Raw genomic sequence first — 19,639 nt, forward strand, 5'->3', positions numbered from 1 at the left:
CTCACTAATTTTCTCCCTAGGCGTTATGTTGGCTCGCACACCACACAATCAGTTCTATTTGAAGACTTTTTCTTTTCCTTTCTTTGGTGGAAAAGAATCAATAGGGCTTTATAGATGCGAGGAAAGCGCTCAATCCTGAGCTACAGCCCCAGCCCCATACTGAATTCTTATTTAAAAAACCTGATTATACGAGTGTTTCCTAAGAATGTACTTAAATGTGGGGTACTCTTTGGGGCAGCAGGAATTTGATGGACACTTTTCAGTTTCTGGAGGGGCAAGTTTTACATGGTAAGGCCTGTTTAGCTTCCCATGTAGCCGCACTGTTGGGTGTGGTATCCCCCACACAGCCAACACATATTCATCCAGCATTTATTATGTGCCGTGAACTGGGCTAAGTTTTGTATCTCCCTCCTATCATCCACATACAGAGCTGCTTTTCTCTTTCTTTTCTTTTTTTCTTTCTTGGTTACTAGGGATTGGATCCAAGGGTGTTTTAACCCGGAGCCACATCCCCAGCCCTTTTTAATTTTGTGACAGGGTCTCACTAAGCTGCTGAGGCTGGCCTGGAACTTGCGATCCTCCTGCCTCAGTCTCCTGAGTCGCTAGGACTGCAGGCATGTGTCCTCACGCCCGGCCCAATGAGCTGCTAAGGGGCAGATAGAACTTTTACCAGAGTCTCTCCTCACGGGGCTCATTCCTGGCCAAGCCACCACCGAATGCCACCTCACAGGGGGCCCAGCCTGGCTTAACAAAGTGCAAGAAGACACAGACTTTTCTGCAACTTTTCAGAAGTTTTATTATAAAGAGAGTTTGAGAGAAGGACTGGGCACCAAGACAGACATTTGCTGGGCCAGGATACAGCTGCAAACGACGCCAAGAACCAAAACCAAAACCAAACCCCAAACCACGCACACGTTAGGATAAACTGCAACTTTGTTCTCAAGTTTTCTTCATAAACAGCTAGACAAAAAGAAATAAAATTGTTGCTGGCAATTTTAAATAGGTGGACATATGGTTTACAAAAAAATAAAGGGGAAATGCTTCCCGGTGGGGCTAGACGTTGTCCGGTTCTCGGGTGCGCATGGAGAGACCCTGTGCCAGCTGCTGTGTGCACGTCTCCCTCAAGAGAAAACTTAAAAACGATGCGCTAAGGGTCATATAAAACGCTTTGTACCTTAAAGGAAACTACTTTTCTTCCCCCACAAAATAATCTTACAGATGTCTTCAGCACAGTTCTAAAACACTTAGTTGACTACTTACACGGAGCCCACAGTTTGTGGGGCTCGGAATCTTTAGTTCACACTGGAAAACCTGCGCGTCTGTGGCTGGGCCGGCCCCTGGCTGCACATCTTGGGGCGAGTTTCTGTTGGTCAGTGACCCCGGCAGGGTGGCCCAGTGAGCTTGGGCTGGGGCCAGACGTCCAGACAGAGGGGACTGTGTGCAGGGCGAGGAGCAGGGTCCGCGGTTACCCTGGAGCAAGCAGGTCAGCGGGCAGAAGGTTCCTGCAGGTTCTTCCGGCGGGCGCCGGGCAGCGGGCTGCCTCTGCAGAGTCTGGCGGGAGGTCGAGGAAGAGACTCAGCCCAGGGCAGAGGTGTGTCACTGCTATGCTGGCCGGTCACCCTGCCTCCTGCCACGGCCTCTCTGCTGTGGGCAGCCCTCCTGGCTCTGACATGCCCTTCCAGCCAGCCTCGGGGAGGGGAGGGAGGCGGGATTAGGTGAGGTAGAGCGATTTGTCCCTGGGGAGCAGGCTGTGGAGAGAGAGGGGCCATCAGAGCTGCTGGGCGCCCCCCTGGCGCTGTGATGCGGGCCAGGGAGCCCCAGGGCCCTGTGCTCTGGCCCTTCGCCCCTCACCCTGACCAGCTGCCCCTCTGAGGTCAAATTGGGGATGGCCAGGGTCCTCCTGGCTGTCCACCCAGTTGAACCAAAGGGCCCTCCTGGATCCTCCCCGGGGGGTGCCATCCTCAGCTCCAGGAAGAGGGCAGCGTGCATCTGCCCTTCAAGGAAGCCCATCCCAAGGTCCTCAGGGCTCTCATGGCAGGTTGTGACCACCATGTTTCATTTGTACACTTCCAAACAGAAGCACAGGCGGCAGGTGGTTTTTATGGATTTAGAATAGGGACCAACATCCGTGCTGGGCACAGGGTGGGCCCGAGGAAGGCTGGGACAGGGTCACATCCCTGAAGGACCTCCTGCCCCTGGCACCCTGACATTGGGGAAGGGAACTGCGGTGAGGGGAAGGGGCTGATGAGAGGCGGTCTAGGGGAAGGGCGTCCTTGTGCAGCGGGTCTGCCACCCATGCAGAAGCTGTCGTGGCGTGTGTGGGGTCACTAGTGCCCGGCAGTATCCTGTGTGGCAAGAGCGATGCAGGGCTGGGGAGGCTGCTGCCTGGTGGCAGAGCTGGCCACCCCTCTACTAAGCACTAGTGCCCCACCTTTCACAGCGTGGGGCTCTGCAGGACATCTGCCCAGGCCACAGTCCCCCAGGACCTAAGGATTCGCTTTTGCCAAGGGCACGGGGACCGGCTGGCAGGGTGGGGGCTGGAGCTCCCCATCCTGTCCCGTCTTTCCCTCTTGCTGGCTAAAACCAAGTCCTTCTGCCTTAGAGTTGGTGTGGCCTGGCTCCAAGGGGGCTTTCTGGAGCAGGGGCAGTTAGCGAGGTGGACCAGAGAGAGCCGGGTGGTTCTGGGGAGAGGATGCTGCTGCAGGGCTGGGGGGCTTCTAAGGTGGGGGCTTCGTGGGTTGGACAGTTGGCCCTTTCTCCCAGGGGACCACATCTAGCTCCTGCACACCCCGACGTCCCCTTCTCTAGGGAATTGCCCATGGCGAAGAAGACCCGCCTTCCACGGGGGCCCCCTGGGGCCTGTGGGCAGCCCGTAGCCAATGGCTGACTGACAGGGGCTCTTGGTGGGACCTGCGTTGTGCCACCAATCCTGCTTCAGGGTTCCCATGGGATCAGGCCGTATGGAGTGTCCAGCTGAGGGCGCGTCCTCGCAGGCCCCTTCCCCTGCCCCGTCTGGCCTTCCTCGCCCCCTTCTCCCACAAGCCCTCCAGGCATCTCCAAGGGCCACCTTAGACTCTGCTTCTAGGGAGCCTGGCCTAAGGCACGGGGCCTACCTGGGAATGTCATATGGAAGATTTTTTGGAAAAAACAGGACAGAAGGAATAAAGGTGGCCTCGGTGTGCCCAGCGGGCCGGGGCACCAGGCTGGCTGAGTGCGCTGGACTCCTGCTTTGCTCTGCACTACCTGTAGGCTCCAAGCGTCCCCTGGGCAGGGCTGATGACACAGCTCCATGTTCTCCTGGGCCACTCCTCTGTCCCTGTTTCCATTCTCCCTGGGTGGGTGGACAAAGGCAGGACCCATGGAGGCTGATGGGGACTGACCTGCAGGTGCCAACGCCACACTCCCCACTGGGGTAGCTGCTGTCCCAGTCCCCGCTGCTCGTGGAGTTGGATGGCCCAGGTGAGCGGGGTCCCGAGCCGCTGGGGAACTCAGAGATGTGCGGGAAGTCCTACGGGGGAAGGAGGGATGTGAGTGCAGAGAGGCCCAGGGGAGGCCTGACTCAGGAGGCCGGGGTGGTGCAGTCACCCTGTGTCTGAGGGCGTCCCCTCTGCAGAGACTCCTCCTGGGGCTCACAGGAGGTCCACTCTGCTCCCGTGGAGCACCTTTGGAAAAGTACCTCTGTCTTAGCTGAACCAGGGGGTGACTTTCCTATCCTGAGCCTCAGCTTCCCAATCTGTCAATGCAGGGACCGGGCTGAGCGTGGGCCTCGGAACAGGCTCTGGGGCACTCAGTGGGGCTCAGGCCTCGAGGGCTTGCAGGGCAGCCAGGGGCTGGGCCGATCTGGCAGAAGCAGCGGTGGCCTCAGCCCCTCAGGCCAGGAAGCTCAAGTGGACGGAGGGTGAGAGGGGCCCTGGGAGAGCCGAGGGATCTAACTGGCAATGTTCACTGCAGCCCCTGCCTTGCAGGCACGGCACAGGAGACCCATTTCAGATATGGGAAAACCGAGGCCAGTACTGGAATTCTGCAGCCACCTCCCCTCTCCTGAAGGGGTCACAGAAGACGGGGCCGTACTCGGCCCTGCTTACCTGTGGCCCTGGAGGCGAGGGGCTCATGGCCAGCTGCACCTGGAGTGCCATGGGTGTGGGCAGGACGGGAGGCTGGGGGGCCGGGGACATGCTGACAGGTGGGCTGAGGAGGGCACCCTGTGCGTGGGGTGGCAGGGGCAGCTGCTGGTGCAGGGGGGGACTGAGCGGGAAGGAAGGCGGTGGCGGCGAGGACGCGCTGAGCCCGGGCAGCAGGGACTTAGAGCCCAGTGTCCTGGCGAGGCTGGCGGGAGAGGCCCCGCTCCGAAAGGCCTGCAGGTCAGAGGGCGTGAGGAAGGAGGCCAGGCCCGGCATGGAGTACATGGGCTGCTTGGGGGGCAGCAGCTTGGCGGGGGGGTTTGCCTGAGTGCTCTTGGTCTCGCCTTGGTCCGGGGGGCTCTGGAAGGAGAGGAAAACCAGTTACTTTGGAGAAGTGATGACAAGCCAGGACTTGGGCTGTGAGAACAGGGTGTCCTGGTTGGCCTTTGGGGAGAGCTGTGAGCTGTGGACTAGCCAGCCACAGCTTTGACCAGGCCACCTGCCACCTCCCCCACTTTTGTTTGGATGCTGGCGATTGAGCCAGATGGAGTTCAACAAGTACATCTCCAGCCCTTTTTAGTTTTTATTTAGAGACAGGTCTCACTAAGTTGTTTTTTAGGGCCTTGCTAAGTTGCTGAGGCTGGCCTTGAACTTGGCAATCCTCTTGCCTCAGCCTCCCGAGCCCCTGGGATTACAGGCGTGCACCACCAGCTCCGGCCCACACTTTTATCCCTGCGTGGCCCCCCGCCCCTGGGGGAGTTCCATGGTCCTGGGTCTTGCAGCAAAGCCAGGGTTGTGGCAAGCATCCTCTGGCTATGCCCCTCCCCAGCCTCTATGCCCCTGTATGGGCCCCTCTCTCTGCTGGGCTCTGGCTGGAAGAACTCAGCAGAACACCATGCACATGAGGCATGGGCCGGGTGCACGGCGGTGCACTACAGGTGTGACCTAGAGGTCTCACCCAGCCTTTCCAAGCCCCTAGAGCCGGCCGTTCCCATGGGCCCCAGTTCTGGTGCCATCCCTCTTCTCAGTTACCTAGGCATCCTGTTACCTTGGAGACAAGGCTAGCCCTGTAGGCTGCCAGAGCTTTCAGATACTCCTTCTTGGCTGCTTCAGTCTTCCTCTTGTAGGCCTGGAAAATCCAAGACATGGGCAACAACCGGGAGAATGTCACAGAGGGGTCACAATGCAGAGCCCAGGATGAGAAGGCGTGGATTCTAGGGCCATGTATGGATGAGGGCAGTGTGATCAGAAGATGGGTCAGTCACCCACTGGCCCCTCTCTGGGCTGCACAGAGAGTGTGGAGGACAGGGAAACATGCTTCACCTCTCTGGACATCAGTACCATTGGCTTCAGAAAGACGAAGCTTCTGGAAGACCTCTCTTCTGACCCAGTGTGATGCACATTTATCAATGTTGCATGCTGGCATGAACCCTGCTTGTTCAGTGTCTTAGTCTGGATTTATATTTGCTCATGTTGTTATCAGGAATTTTGGACCTAGGTTCACATGTAGTATTGTAGGCTTGGCCAGTGGTAATGCTCAGCTGATAGAGCACCGGCCTAGCATGTACGAGGACCTGGAGTCAATCCCCATCACTGAAACAAATAAACAAATAAATACAAATAAACAGGACAGTGTGGGAGGTCAGACTCTCAACAACCTTCGCTTGCCCCTGGGCTGCACTGGATGTGTCGGAGTAGTGGGCAGAGCCTTCAGAGACAGGGGACCTGAGATCCCTATCCCCCTAAGACTGCTCAAAAGGGAGAGGACACCCTCCCCCACACAAAGAGGCATCATAGGAAGGGAGATGCATGCCAGAGCGTGCCAAATGGAAACTATGGTCCCTATGGCAGAAGAGGGCAGGACCTGCCATGCCTCTGGTCCTCGGCACTGCAGAAAAGCCCAGTTAACGCCCAGCGCCACCAAGCATCCCCTGGCCCCAGGGTTCTCTAGCAGAAGGAACCTCATCTGCCACTTGTGTGGAGGTGGTGGCTAGAGAGCTGGAGAGTCCTGTCCCCTGGAGCTGCCCTCACTCAGTGATTGACAGGCTGGCGCCCTGCAGCCTTGCGGCTAGCCAGTTCACCCTGCAGGTTCTATGCTGGCTTGAGTTCTGGGGCAGGACTGTGCTCCAGAACCACGGTGGGGATGCCCGACAGGAGCCCTTTGTCACTGCCTTCCTTCCCTGTTTCACCTCCCAAATAAACTTCTGCCACTGCCCTGGCCTATAGCCCAAAGGTGTTTTAAATTTTAGAGTCTGATAGAGAAAGCATTTCAAATAAATACATTGACTGTCTCTCTCTCCGGCCCAGGCTGCTGCTCCTCTCCCCATGTCCCCGTCTCAGCGTATGGCGTCTCCACCCACCCAGAAAGCAGAACAGAATCTCCAAAATGAGTCCCCACAAAGCTCTGCATCCACTGCCCCCCCCGCATCTGCCTGGTCCCAGCCATTGTCATCTCCCACCTAGTTGACAGGGGCCTGCCATGTCCACTCTACCAGCCTTCATGAAGCCAGACAAGGACCTGATCCCTTCCCTGGCCCCGCCCACCTTCCAGCTCCGTCTCTGCATTTAGCCACCCTGGACTCCCAGGGCCAGGCACTTGCTGGACCAGGCTTTGTCAGCACGGCTTCCCCTGCCGGAAAGCTCCCCTGGCCAAGGGAGCCCACCCTTCAGGTCTCACCTGGCAACGTAGTCCCTGCCCCAGGACTAAGTCTGTTCCCTCCCCTTTTGCTCTCATGGACCCTCCTGGCATGTGACACAGTCACCATTGTCATTTTACATTTACTTATCTGATTACTGGATTAATTGCTCTTAGGCCAACAACCCAACGGAGCCTCCTGGTTCTACAGACCTGAGTGCGAGTCCTGGCTCCAACCTGACTCAGGATGGTGCCCTGGGACAGGTCAGCCTCTGGTGTCTCCATCTCCTCATATCATAATAGGCAAGCGATGGCCACTCCATGGGGTGTTGCAAGGATGCAGTGAGGTCATGGTCACTCAGCCATGAGAGCTCAGCCCAGACATGCTCAGAGAATGGGAACCATCTTCCTTGTTTTACAGCTCAGAGAGGTTAGGTGGTCACTCTGAGGTTGCATAGCTGGTAACTGCTCTGCATATAAGCTAGCTCTGTGTGCTGTTCCCCAGAGGCCTTTAGAGGGGGCCAGAGGTACATGGCTAGGGGTACAGGAAGCTCTGGCCTGGACTTCAGACTTGAGTTAAATGGCCAACTCTGACCATTTCATGGACAGGAAGTAGAATATAGAATGGTTAAATCATTGGTGAATGCAACCGCAAAATAGTAGAGCTGGAAGGGACCAAGCTTCCTGGCTTACAGATGGGCAAGTTGAGCCCAAGTGCCTTCTGCAGGAGCCTCTGGTCCCAAAGGCTGGTTCTGGCCTCACACCTTCAAAGTCTGCCCTGAGTGTGGCCCGGAAAGGGATGGAGGCTCACCTGCTTCTGCTCCTCTCCCAAACTGTCCCACATGGAGGCCACGATTTTGGACACATCTCCAAAGGTGGCACTGGGGTTCTGCCCCTTGATGGCAGCCTGAGTGTCTCTGAAGAAGAGTGCGTAGGCCGACACGGGCTTCTGTGGCTCATTGGGGTCCTTCTTCTTCTTTTTCTTTGGGTTCTTGGCCTTTTTTCCTGGGTCTGCAGAGGGTCTCTTCTCTCCTGAGATCTGCCCAGGTGACAGGAGTCAGGTTCACACCAGCTGAACCTCCTGCCCGCGGCCGCCCCACCCAGCTCCAGGGGCTGGACCCTGCTCAGCATCCCACCATGGGCCTGTCCAGCCTGGCTCACACCCGGGGAGAAAGAGACACACAGCCTGGGTAGGAGTCTGGGTATTGGTTTAACTCATCAAAGAGAACCAGGACAAGTGGAAAGTTGATTCGGAGAAATCTAGATGCCTCTGTGGTCCCAGAAAAATTGACTGCTGATCCAGGTGACTAAATCGCATGGGAAACTGGCTAGTGCCCTGTAGACTTTTAATCTTGATGGATTTTTAATCTCTTCTGTTGATCAGAAATCATTTGTGTCTTTATCAAGCTTTACAATTTTCTTTTCTTTTTCTTTTTTTTTTTTTTTTTGGTGCCAGGGGTTGACCCAGAGGCCTCATCCCCAGCCCTTTTTATTTTTTATTTTAAGACAGAGTCTTGCTAAGTTCCTTAGCACCTCGCTAACTTGCTGAGGCTGGCTTTGAACTTGCGATCCTCCTGCCTCAGCCTCCTGAGCTGCTGGGATTGCCCACGGCACCTGCTTTTCTGTCCCTCCCCCTCCCCCAAGTTAACGTCTTTCTTTGCAAAATTCCCTCATCAGCAACAAACAAGAGTCAAAGCAAAGACACATTCTGTTGGAGAAGCAGGGGTTCCTGAGTGGCCTGTTAGATCATGTTTGGGTCTGACCCGGTAAGGCTGTGGGGTCTTTGGGGCCATCTCTAAGTTTCAGATGTGTTTTTTCTTAACTGCTCTTCCTCTGCAGCTCCCTCCACCATGTGATTACAAACACTCTCCAAAGATTCCCTTGATCATAAAAGGTCAGTCCCCCCAACCTGTAGCTGCTGTGCAACTCTGGGCAGGTGGCTCTCCCCTGGCCCCCGTGAGTTGGTGGGAAGGGATGAAGCTAATGTGACATCATCAGACCAGCCCTGGAGCTGGGGACCATCGAGAGAGGCTGTAGGATCACAATCCCACTTAGGGTTTCCAGGATGGGGAGGGGGTTGAGATGCTCCCCACAGACCTAAGTGGATCAGTTAGGACCCTCAGGCCACACCAGGACAGGGGCCTTTGGTCCATGGTCCTGGCTCCTGCTGCAAAGTCTTTGACTCAGTGTGCCAAGAAGATGACAGTGACACCATGAGTAGGTAAGGAAACCAGAGGCCAGAGGATGAGACTCAGACCTCCATGTCTGAAGGACAGGGAGGGAAGGAACAGAACACCGCTTCTGTGCTGGAGTCCCCTCTGCAGCCACCCACCACGCCAAGCCTCAGTCCTTCAGCACTACGTGGAGAGGTCCTTGTGAGGAAGAAAGGCACAGGGCCATGGAGGCAGGGTCATGGGCCAACTCTTCATTCTGCCGCTGGCTCATGGGAGATTCTGGATACAAACTCCTGCCTCTGACCTTTCTGGGCCTCTGTGCCCAGCAAAAAAAGAAGCTCTCTAATAGGGAGGAGCCTTGGGGTCCCTGCAAAGGACCAGGGCGTGGGCAGGTGGTGGCTCTCATCCCTGATATTTTGAAGAGGCCTACCACCTGTGGACTTTAGGGGTGCTGGGAGAGGGTGCACCCCCACACCATTTTCATGCCCCATCCCCAGTCAGTGTGGAATGCCCTAGGCCCAGAGGACCTCTGTTGGACTACACATTTTTGTCAGAATAAGTTTTTAAAGTGAGGGCTATGTTAATTAGCTTGATTCAGTCATTCCATGTCATATATCCACACGACTGTGCACCCCATAAAAATATACGATTAATATTTGTCCAAATATTTCAATGTTTTTGTGAGCAATATTTAACAACAAAAAGTTCTCTCAAAGGCCAAAGTGGCATGAGACCAGGCCCTGAGGCTCTTGCTGATGTCATCGATGCCACTGAAAAGACGCGCTGGCCATCAGGAATGAGACTTGGCCCTGTTTCCGTGACATCTCCTCCCGCCATCCTTCAACACGGTTAGAGGGGTCTCTGCTGCGTGTGTGAGGGTTGGGATTGAGGCTGAGCTTGCCAACAGTGCCCGGGAGATCTAGCACCTGAAGCCTGGTGTCCCTAGGTCCCCTGGGTGCTCCCTGATGACTAACTGCTCCTGCCCACCTGACCCATCTGCTCATCTCTTCCTCCTTGGTTTCCAGCAAAGGGCACGGCCCCCTTCCAGTCTTTTCCAGAGTGAAGTCCCCACAGGGCCCGTCCCCACAGATGGGAGGGCATCTGACAGCGTTGCTGTCCACCCCGCATACCTTGAAATGTGCTTCGGACTCCTCCTCCTGCGTGGAGCTGGAGGGAGAGGGGGTCGCCGACTTGCTCCCTGGGGGTGACGGGGAGCTGTGGGTGATGCTGCTCCGGATGCCCATCTGGGAGATGAGCTGGGACTGGCTGAGGGCGCTCATGTGGCTGGCCAGCATCGCGGGGCGACCCAGCAGAGGTCCTGGCCGGCTTGAGTCATAGGCAGCGACCTCCGAGTGCACCATCTCCTGGATCTAAGGACAGGGCATCTGTGTTAGAAGGACCTGGCCTGCGGCACCCTCACATCTGCCCCGCAGGACTCGGGGGGCATTCAGATGAGATGGTGGGGGTCCCAGCTCTGTGCTGAGGGGTAGTTCCGTTCTGCTTAGACCTCTGCATGATTTGGAGCACGTGTGGGGGAACGAGAGCTCCCTGGCAGCTGGCCATTTTGTAGACATTCACCCTGGACAGACAGCACTTGAGCCCTTGCCAGAGTGTTCCGCCCAGCTGTGAATGATCATTTTATGATATCGATCTTCCCTCCTGGAACACATCTCTGCATCAGTTCACTGTGCAACATAATAGCAAGGAGTGCAGATGTTGGATGCCATTGTATCAGCCTGGCCCTGGCCCTGACCAGCAGTTAAGTGACTTTGACCGACTAACTTAACCTCTCTGTGCCTCAGTTGTTTTCAACCGTACAATGAAGATAAAATCAAACCTACCTTCTCAGGTGGTTAAGGATCAAATATGTCTGGCATGTCATAAGCCCTGGGTTACAGAAGCATTTGTTCAATTCTTTGAATTAATAAATCTTGCGATAATGTTTAGCACGTTTCTTCCTATACCTCATTTTCCTATTAGCTTCATTTCTCGTGATATTTTCCAACTGGTTATTTTCAGAATTCAAGAAGCCACTGATGGTACATACGAGAATTTCTCAATACTAAACACAGATCGGCGTGTCCTCTCCCCCCATGCATCGTATATACACCTGCGCTTCCGTGAAGCTGGCCAGTTCGCACACTCATAATTATGTTTATTTCCTCTGCATCTGTGATTGTTTCCTCTTTCTAGTTTCTAATGTTAAATATCTGCATTTTCTGTATTAGGCAAACTAAACGGGCTTTCAGTTTCAGGTATATTGTTCCCCCCTCAAAAGAACCAGATCTCAAATTCATCCCTCTGCTTCTCTGTCTTCTAATGAATGTTAATATTCATTTTATCTTTATTAATCCCTCCATCTGCTTTTTAACAGCCTGTTAATTTAAAATCATCTATTCCCATTCTTTATTTTTAGTAATATGTTTAATGCTGTGAATTTTCCTCGGAGCATGGTTTTAACATCTCTCGCAGACTTCATCATGTAAGGATTGCGTTGTTGTTCTTTATTTTATGTACAGGTATTTATTTGTATGATTTTTTTTCTTTGACTCAACAGTTGTTGAAGAAGAGTTCTGTGATGTCTAAGTGGTTTATTTCATTTTGCTTCTTTTCCTTTTGCTACTAATTAAGTGAATTATTTGCCCTTTTGAGAATTTGTTAAGGTTTTACTTGGGATCCAAATACAGTGAAATTTCACACATGTCCCATAGTACTTGTAAGCTGAGCGTGGGCTATGTTGGCAGATGAACATAGCAGAATAACATTGCCTATTTGGTCAGCAGTGATTATTATTTAGACTCCTTTCTTACTTTTTGGCTCTAATCTGACACGGGCTTGCCTAGTTTGCCCCTGAGTTTTCTGCATTCATCAAAATCTCCCTTTAATATTTAAAGGTTTTGTTTTGGTAGAAGTTGGGTCTTATTGCAAGAATGCAAGATGCTAATTGCATCTTCATTATGCATCAAATTTTTTATTATTATAATGTGTCTCATTTTTGGTCTCACTTTTTCCTTGAATTCAGCGGAGTCTGATATTGCTATTGCTGCCCTTGCCTATATATTCTGTGAATCTGGAATGTCTTTATTTATGAGAGAATGTCTTTTACATATCTCTTAGTTTTTATTTGTTAGGATTATCTGTATCATATGTTGGTGTTTGTATTTTGGTCAGCTTTAAAAAGAGAGCTGAGACAATATTTCCCTTTTTCTTTATACCTTGGAACAACATACAGCATAGATATTATATTTGCCGTAGAGAAACGTTAAGTGTTGTTTAGATATAAAACCATCTGAGGGGGGCTGGGTTGTGGTTCAGAAGTAGAGCACTTGCCTAGCATGTGTTGGGTGCTGGGTTCAATCCTCAGCACCAAATATAAATAAAATAAAGGGATTGTGTCCAACTACAGCTAAAAGAATTTTAAAATATTAACAATATTAAAAGCCATGGGAGGCCCAGTGTTTTTGTGTGTTTTTGCAATATCTTCCATGAATAATAGGTCTATTCTAGTTTCCATTTTTTCTTGAGTCAGTTTTGGTAAGATATATGTGTGTGTGTGTACACACACACATATATCTCCAATATATAATTATCCATTTCATTCAGATTTTAACACTAGACTACTATATTTTTAGTCTACTTTATGGTTTTTGTAGTTAGATCCCTCAATATTACAATATTACAATTATAATTCTAAAGTATACTATTGTCAAGGCACACTGCTTTTTAAATTTTTCTTCTCGAAAGCTTGTATATCTTAACTGTCAATCAAAAGAACCAGTTCTTAATATTTAAAAAAATCAATTTGGCAACTTCTTGATCATTATCAGTTGGACTCTGTTTCCTCTCTGTTTGGATCTCAGGTGTCCTTTGCTATTCGTTTTTTATCTAGCTTTTTCAAATGAAGCAGTTTATTTCTTTGCTCATTGTTTTTGTGGTACAGAGGCATCTGGGGCAGGGTTTCAAACAGGAACCAGGGTACCCCACAGGGGAGGCTGGACAATGTCTGCAGACACTTTTGGTTCTCACAACTGAGGCTGCTCCTGGCATCTAGTGGTGGTGGCCACGGATGCTGCTCCTCTCTAACCTGCCCCTGAACACAGAACTCTGCACCCCCAAATGTCAACAGCACTGAGGCAAGAAGCACCCCGCTCTCAGGCCATGTTTTTTCACATGAGGAAAAATTTAGCTGCATCATATCAATATTTTAAAAATATTCTACAACTGAAGAGTTGGTTTTCTTTTTCTTTTCTTTTTGTTCTAAGTTTATTTGGAAGAGTGTTTTTCATTTAATGTCTCCTTTTGTTATTGTGGTCAGAAAATGTGAATTTTAGAAATTTTATTTTATTTTTTGAAAACAGCTTCTATTACTGCTTAGAAGATGATCAATTTCTGTAAAAAATCATGCACATCTGAAATAATGTTCACTCAGTCACATACGAATTTCTCCGTATGCCTACTCAATGCAGTTTTGACTACTCTAGCTGTGAAATCTCAAGAAAAACGAGGTAAGGCCTACCATTCCCATTGTGTTCCCGTCAGTATCTCCACCGAATTTAAATAGGTTTTCTTCTTATATATTGATATAAAATTATTCATCCCTTTAATATATGAGAACATTGTGCCTTTGTTAAGGCTTCTCCTTGTTTATTAAAAAAAAATCTTTGTCTCAATTCATCTTTGTGTTAAATCCCACTTTATCTGTTGTCATTACCACTCCCCCCCGCCCCCCCGCCCCTGCCACTGTTTTATTTTTGTCCTGCAGGATTTGAAGAGTGCCTTTGGTAAACAGCATCTTTCTTAAAACATTGTGTCATACATATTTTATTATCGACCATAAAAAGACCTGAAAGTCAGACTTTAAAGTGAACTGTTTTAAAAGGTAGAGGTTTTGAAATCTTCTTTCCTCCCTAACATGCAACGCACTTTTCCTTCCTTAAATCTTGTATAAGAGACTGGCATTACTTCCTCAAGGGAGGATTGGCAGTAGGGCTCTGTGGTAGGATTTGCTGTATTTTCTTCCAAGCCACATGCTTTAGAATTCTTCAGTGAGGTACTCCTGACTCTAATTTAATATCCTGCCAACTCTTGATAATGGCAGATTTTTGAATTTCTGCAAAACTGTTAAGGGTGAAATGCTCTTAAAGTCATTCCAATTTGCACTGTTCTGATTACGAGCGAGGCTGAACACCTTTTTATAAGTTTACTGGGCCATTTGGGTTTCTGCTTCTGCTGCTGTTTCGAGTGTAAAGTAGCAGAGTTCTCACTTCAGCAAACAATTTGACAGCATCCAGAATATCAAAGGCATACACATCTGCAACCTGGCAATTCCCCTCCAAGGTATAAAGAACTTTCCTACATGCACAAGAAGAGAAATACACTGGAGTAAACGTTGGGAAAGGCTTTGAAATGAGCAGATGAGTGTCCTTTCAAAGCACTGCAGGGCATTGTCTAGGGGACTTCTGGGGTCATCAGATTCTGTCAGAGTGCTGTCTTTGTCAGCTGTAGAAAAATGATATTAATGCAATTGGTTTTGTATTATTTAAACACATTTCAATTCTGGTGAAATGTGGATCACAAAATTTTCCATCTTAACCATTTTTAAGTACAGTTCAGTGGCATCAAATGCATTTAACCATCACCACCACAGAATTTTTTACCTCTTGCAAAACCGAAAGTCTGTACCTGTTCAATAATAACTCCCCATTCCTCCCTTGTCCTGTCCCTCCAAGTCACTGTTCTGCTTTGTGTCTCTATAAATTGAGCACCCTAAGGGCCTCGTCTAAATGGAATCATATCATATTCGTTTTTTTGTGTGTGTGTGTGACTCCTGTATTTCACTTGGCATGATGTCCTTAAGATTCACCTGCGATGAAATGTGAGTCCGAATTTCTTTTCCTTTTTTAAAAGTTGAATTATATGCCACTGTGTGCATATTCTCAGGAGTGGAACTGATAGATCATACAGTATTTCTAGTTTTAATTTTTGAGACATTGCTACACTGTTTTCCCTAGTAGCTGTCCTGTTTTACATTCCCACTATTAGAGTTTGGATATGGACGTCCTTCAAAGACTGATGGACTGAAGGCTTGGTCTTCAGTTGGTGGCACTCCTGGGAGGTGGTGGAAAGTTTTTTGCAGGGATAGGTGTCCTGGTTAGAAGAGATGGGTCACTGGGGGCCTTGCCTTTGGAGGGTATATTTTGTCCTTCTCCCCTTTACTCTCTCTCTTTTTCTCTCTCTCCTCTCTCTGCTTTTCTGGCTGCCATGCGGTGACAGCTGTGTCTCATGACACCCGCGATCACTCCCTTCCTCACCACAAGCCCACAGTGATGGGGCCAATAGACTGTAGACTGAGACCTCTGGAACTGCGAGCCAAAGTAACTCACTCTTCCTTTTAGTTGTTTTTCTCAGGTGTTTTGTCTCAGTGGCAGAAAGGTAACAAACACCCACCAATAGTGTGCAGGAGTTCTAACTTTTCCACATCCTCACCAACACTTGTTGGCTTTCTCTCTCTTTGCTGGAAGTCATCCAAATGAACATGAGGTAGAGCGTAACTGATTATTGTCCACAAAAATGCAAATATAGGGCTGGGGTTGTGGCTCAGTGGTGGAGCACTTGCCTAACATGTATGAGGCACTGGGTTCAATCCCCAGCACCACATTAAAAAATAAATAAAATAAGTAAATGAATTTATGATGTCCATCTACAACGAAAAAATATTTTTTAAAAATGCAAATAAATTTTTTTCTGGTAGAGATATAATTGATCCCACTCTATTCTATTGCTGTATAGATATTAACCAGTTTGGCATTGACTAGGAAATTTCTTGCAACATTCCTGATTATTTATGTACATGTCTATTCTTTAGCTTCCCCTCTGAAAACAAACGGTAATATTGTACAGACTTCTTCATTAATAATGAGTTGAATAAAATGTTGACGTTTTCATTTTATATTTGTCTGAGAATCATGATATTATATTTTGAAAATTACACATTACAACAAAGATGATCATTGCAGCAATTTTTTTTTTTAATTCTAGAAAAACCGGGAAATAATCTAAATGCCAACTGGGAAATAGTGAAAACCTGGTATACTCACAAAATGGAATTCCGTTCAAAGGGAGCTAGTGACCTGGAGCCACATCTACCAAGCAGATGCACTTGGAAATAACAATGTGTGGAATGTTCCAGAAGGACACACACAGTCCAGTACGTTTATGTGCATGTTTGAAACACACAACATTTCTATAAAGTGCTTAAGGGTATATAAAAATTCAGTAGAAGCATAAAAACACCTACTCCAGAGTAGAGGCAATTTCCTTCTGAGAAAGAAAGAGAGACGGAACAGGAGGTGAACTCGCATCTGTAATATTTATTTCTTCAAAAGCAAAAAAACTAATCACAGATGGGGGTGGGGGCAGCTCTTCAAAGCGAAGCGCAGAACTCAAACACGGGGCTCTGGGGAGTCTGGGGTGGGGACGCGCCGCTGCCTGCCACATCACTTACACGCCCACATTATGCACCATGAAATGTCTCAAATAAGGCAAGACTGATCCGTGCATCGCCTGCCCGGGCTCCAGGCTCCACACTCAACGGCCTAATTGACATCGTCACCTGATGCCCCACAAGCATATCAGATGAACATGTTGAAAGGGAACCCTTCATTCTCCCGAAATCTTTTCCTCCCCCACTCCCGCCCCACTGTTTTCACCCAAACTGCAAATGGCATGTTCATTCCTGCAGCTGCCAAAGCCACAAATTGGGGCACATGCTTCAGTTCCTTCCTTTCCCTGACACCCCCTGCCCAGCCTGGATGCGCCCTGGATGGCCCCACAGAAAATTGTGGATTTCCCTGCAGGTCATTGTCACCCTCTAAAATATGTAAATCAGGTCAGACTACCCCCCCCACACACACACACTCCTTGAAATCCTCATGGGCTTCCTGACCTTCTTAGAATAAAATCTTGTCTACAAAACCAAAAATATCAATAATAATGGCTTTCTAAACCTCAAAGTTCCTTTGAAATAAAAAATTGCACAAAGGTATTTTTACATGGAGGCAATACTTGACACTCACAGGTTCCTGTGAGCCGAACACTTTCTACTTTCTTCAGGTAACTGACATTTTCTATTACCATTTATTTAACTGTTGCCTTTTTTCTCAACCTCCCATTGAAAACATACCAAGTTCTCAGAACTTAATCTTTTCCATAGTACCTTTGAACTCTTAAACTTCTTTCTTGGAGTTTTGGGAGACAAATCTTGAGCTGATCATCTTGGCTTACCTGGTTCTCAATATTGTCGCTCAGAATTTTCACTGCATTTTTAAATCCACTAATCACAAATTTGATCTGAAAGCAGTCTTTCCTCATTTTGAATTTTCCTCATCATGTGGATACCTATGTCATCGAAGTTTGTTAAGAACGAGTTTTTTTGTTTCTTCCTTTGGGGCAGGAGCCGCAGCACGCACTTTCTTAACAACTGTGGGTTTTGTACCATTGTCCAGTGACATTTCTTTACAATCCTAATTCCTGAATGAGGACCTTCACATAGCAAGAGTAAATGCTTGCTAGATCTCAAATAAAAGCAGCACCGCAGGCCACCCAGGAAGGAGGCTGAATTCCCCATGCAGGTGCCTAGCTCCCGCCATCATTGAAACTGTATCTTCCACAACTCTTGCCAGACCTTGAGGAGCCTCTGTGTTATGACAGACATGATTCTGGGGACCAGAAGCCCTCAGGGTCTCTGGGTCAACTAAGAAGAAAGAGCCCTACATAAGACAGTATGTGACTGATTGTTAATAGATACAAACCACTAAGTCAGGGGTACTGGCACTCTGAGTCCCAGATGTACCAGGCATTTAACAAACTGGGTTCTAATTTCCTCTAAGTGAAAAATAGGCCCTGAGTCGGGGACCTGCTATTCAAGGCTACCTTAGACCCATCTGCGTGGACACTGCCGGTGCCCAACCCCCACTCCCTGTACCATGAGGCTGTACCATCCCTCATGGGCTGGGAACATTGGAACCTGTCCCCTTCTCCAGAGAAGTGTCATTGGCCAAATGGGAGCTGCTATCCCCTCAGGAGCTAGGACACCCCACCAACTCCAGGCCTGCAGCAGAGCACATCATGGCTGGACTTGTGATGGCAGAACCAGACCTGGCTGTGAAATGAAATTATAAAAACGTTATGGTAAGAAACCAAGGCCCGGGGAAGGGCTCAGTTCCACACCCCTCTCTCAGCCTTTCTCCTGGAAGCCTCGTTGACCTGGGTCCCTACCTTTTGGATTGTAAATAGCTGCCCCAGGAGTCTGACTACTCCCTCTGGAAATGTAACAGACGCCTGTGGAAAGAGCCCTTTCTTCTTACCAGTTTCCATGAGCTTGCTGTATGTTAGAGACCCTGCACAGGCCTTCAGCCGCACAGATTAGGAATTTTTTTACAAAGAGGAAAAAGCCCCAGTGATAGGATGGGTCTAAGATGACGTCAAATAACCTCTAAGTATTGCAAGAAACTGTGGACCAGGGCTCAGAATTTGGAGTTTTTTATTTCCTCTGGGCCCAGCGGCGGAAAATAAAGTTTGGCGTTCTCCTCTCCGGGTGCTGCTGGCTGCCTCTCGCCCAGTCTGTTTCCCGCGACAGACTGGCACAGGGCTGGAAAGGCGGCCCTTGGTGTGTGGTGCAGCTGGGCTCCGGGGCTCACCCCTGTACGCCGGTGTCCTGCAGCTGCTTCTCCAGAGGGAGCCTTCAAGAACCAGTCTCACAGTGGTCCCTGTGTCCCAGTTTTCGCTTCCAAGGAGCCTCACCTAAGCTCCTCCTGGTGATACTGAGCAGCAGAAGGTCACCAGCAGTGACCTCAACCTGGGAGGGACAGGAGTTGTGGAGAAATCCTAGGCCCCTCTCTCCTGGACCAGACAGTTCTGGGTTGGCTGCCACAGGTCTCTCTAGGGCCCCGCAGGCTCGGCTTCTCAGGGGCCCCAGGAGTTACTGCCAGGAGCCCACCCTCAAGTGGCTCTCTCCAGTCTCCCTCTCTCCCTCCCTCAAGGGGCTTCCTGGGTTCAACCCCCAGCCAAACCACTTGGACCCAAACCTCTGCGTCAGGACCACATTTATTTATTTATTTTCTTGGGGGGGTGGTACTGAGAATTGAACTCAGGGGCACTCGACCCCTTTTTAGGGCACCCAAACAATGATGCCAGTCTCCTCCGAGTACCAGGTGGCTTCCTCAACTCCAGGGGCCATGCTGGCTGCTGGCTAGAGCCAGCCTCCTGGAGTATAAGCTGTCCCCTCCTGCAGACCTCCCAGCACTCCCATGGGCCTGCTTAGCAATGGCCTCGCCTTTAAAACGCCACACCAAGACCTGCGCCATCTCGCTCCTGACCTCTCCAGCCTCTTCCCAGAGCTCCCTGGGGACACAGGGCTTCTCTCCAAATGGGGCCTTCCCTCTGTGTCATCAGCCGCAGAGGCGTCCCTGACCCGTCACCCCAGAGAAACCTTCCCTGCCCTGGCTTTCCTCCCCACCCCTAGCTGTCCCTCTTTGTGGGACACCAACTTACACCAACTTATAATAAAGGCACTGAAACTCAGAAAGATCAAATGGCTTTCCCAGGATCACAGAGTCGGGAAGCGGGGCAGCCCAAATTCTGCCTATCTTCCCACCTGAGACCCTCTCTGCACTACGCAGACTCAACAGCTCTGAGCAGAGCCCAGGGCT

General features: G+C 50.0%; 1 protein-coding gene across 5 annotated transcripts in view; it reads right to left on the reverse strand.

Annotated features, from left to right (window-relative positions):
- Nucleotides 1-771: 771 nt before the first annotated feature.
- Nucleotides 772-19,639, reverse strand: part of Tox2 (TOX high mobility group box family member 2) — a 127,176-nt gene continuing 108,308 nt past the window's right edge. For 3 of the 5 annotated variants that reach the window (XM_015480457.2, XM_048810913.1, XM_048810911.1), the window contains 6 exons: nt 10,061-10,300; nt 7,568-7,795; nt 5,170-5,250; nt 4,086-4,481; nt 3,381-3,508; nt 772-1,551 (listed from right to left, as the gene is read on the reverse strand). In XM_015480457.2, coding sequence (XP_015335943.1) covers nt 1,485-1,551; nt 3,381-3,508; nt 4,086-4,481; nt 5,170-5,250; nt 7,568-7,795; nt 10,061-10,300 — 1,140 coding nt within the window. In that variant the 3' untranslated portion in view covers nt 772-1,484. Of the gene's footprint in view, nt 1,749-3,380; nt 3,509-4,085; nt 4,482-5,169; nt 5,251-7,567; nt 7,796-10,060; nt 10,301-19,639 lie in introns of all 5 variants that reach the window. The other 2 variants (XM_048810914.1, XM_048810912.1) reach the window with 1 other exon arrangement.

Source organism: Marmota marmota, unplaced genomic scaffold, assembly GCF_001458135.2.
Source record: "Marmota marmota marmota unplaced genomic scaffold, marMar, whole genome shotgun sequence".
NCBI classification, from domain to species: Eukaryota; Metazoa; Chordata; class Mammalia; order Rodentia; family Sciuridae; genus Marmota; species Marmota marmota.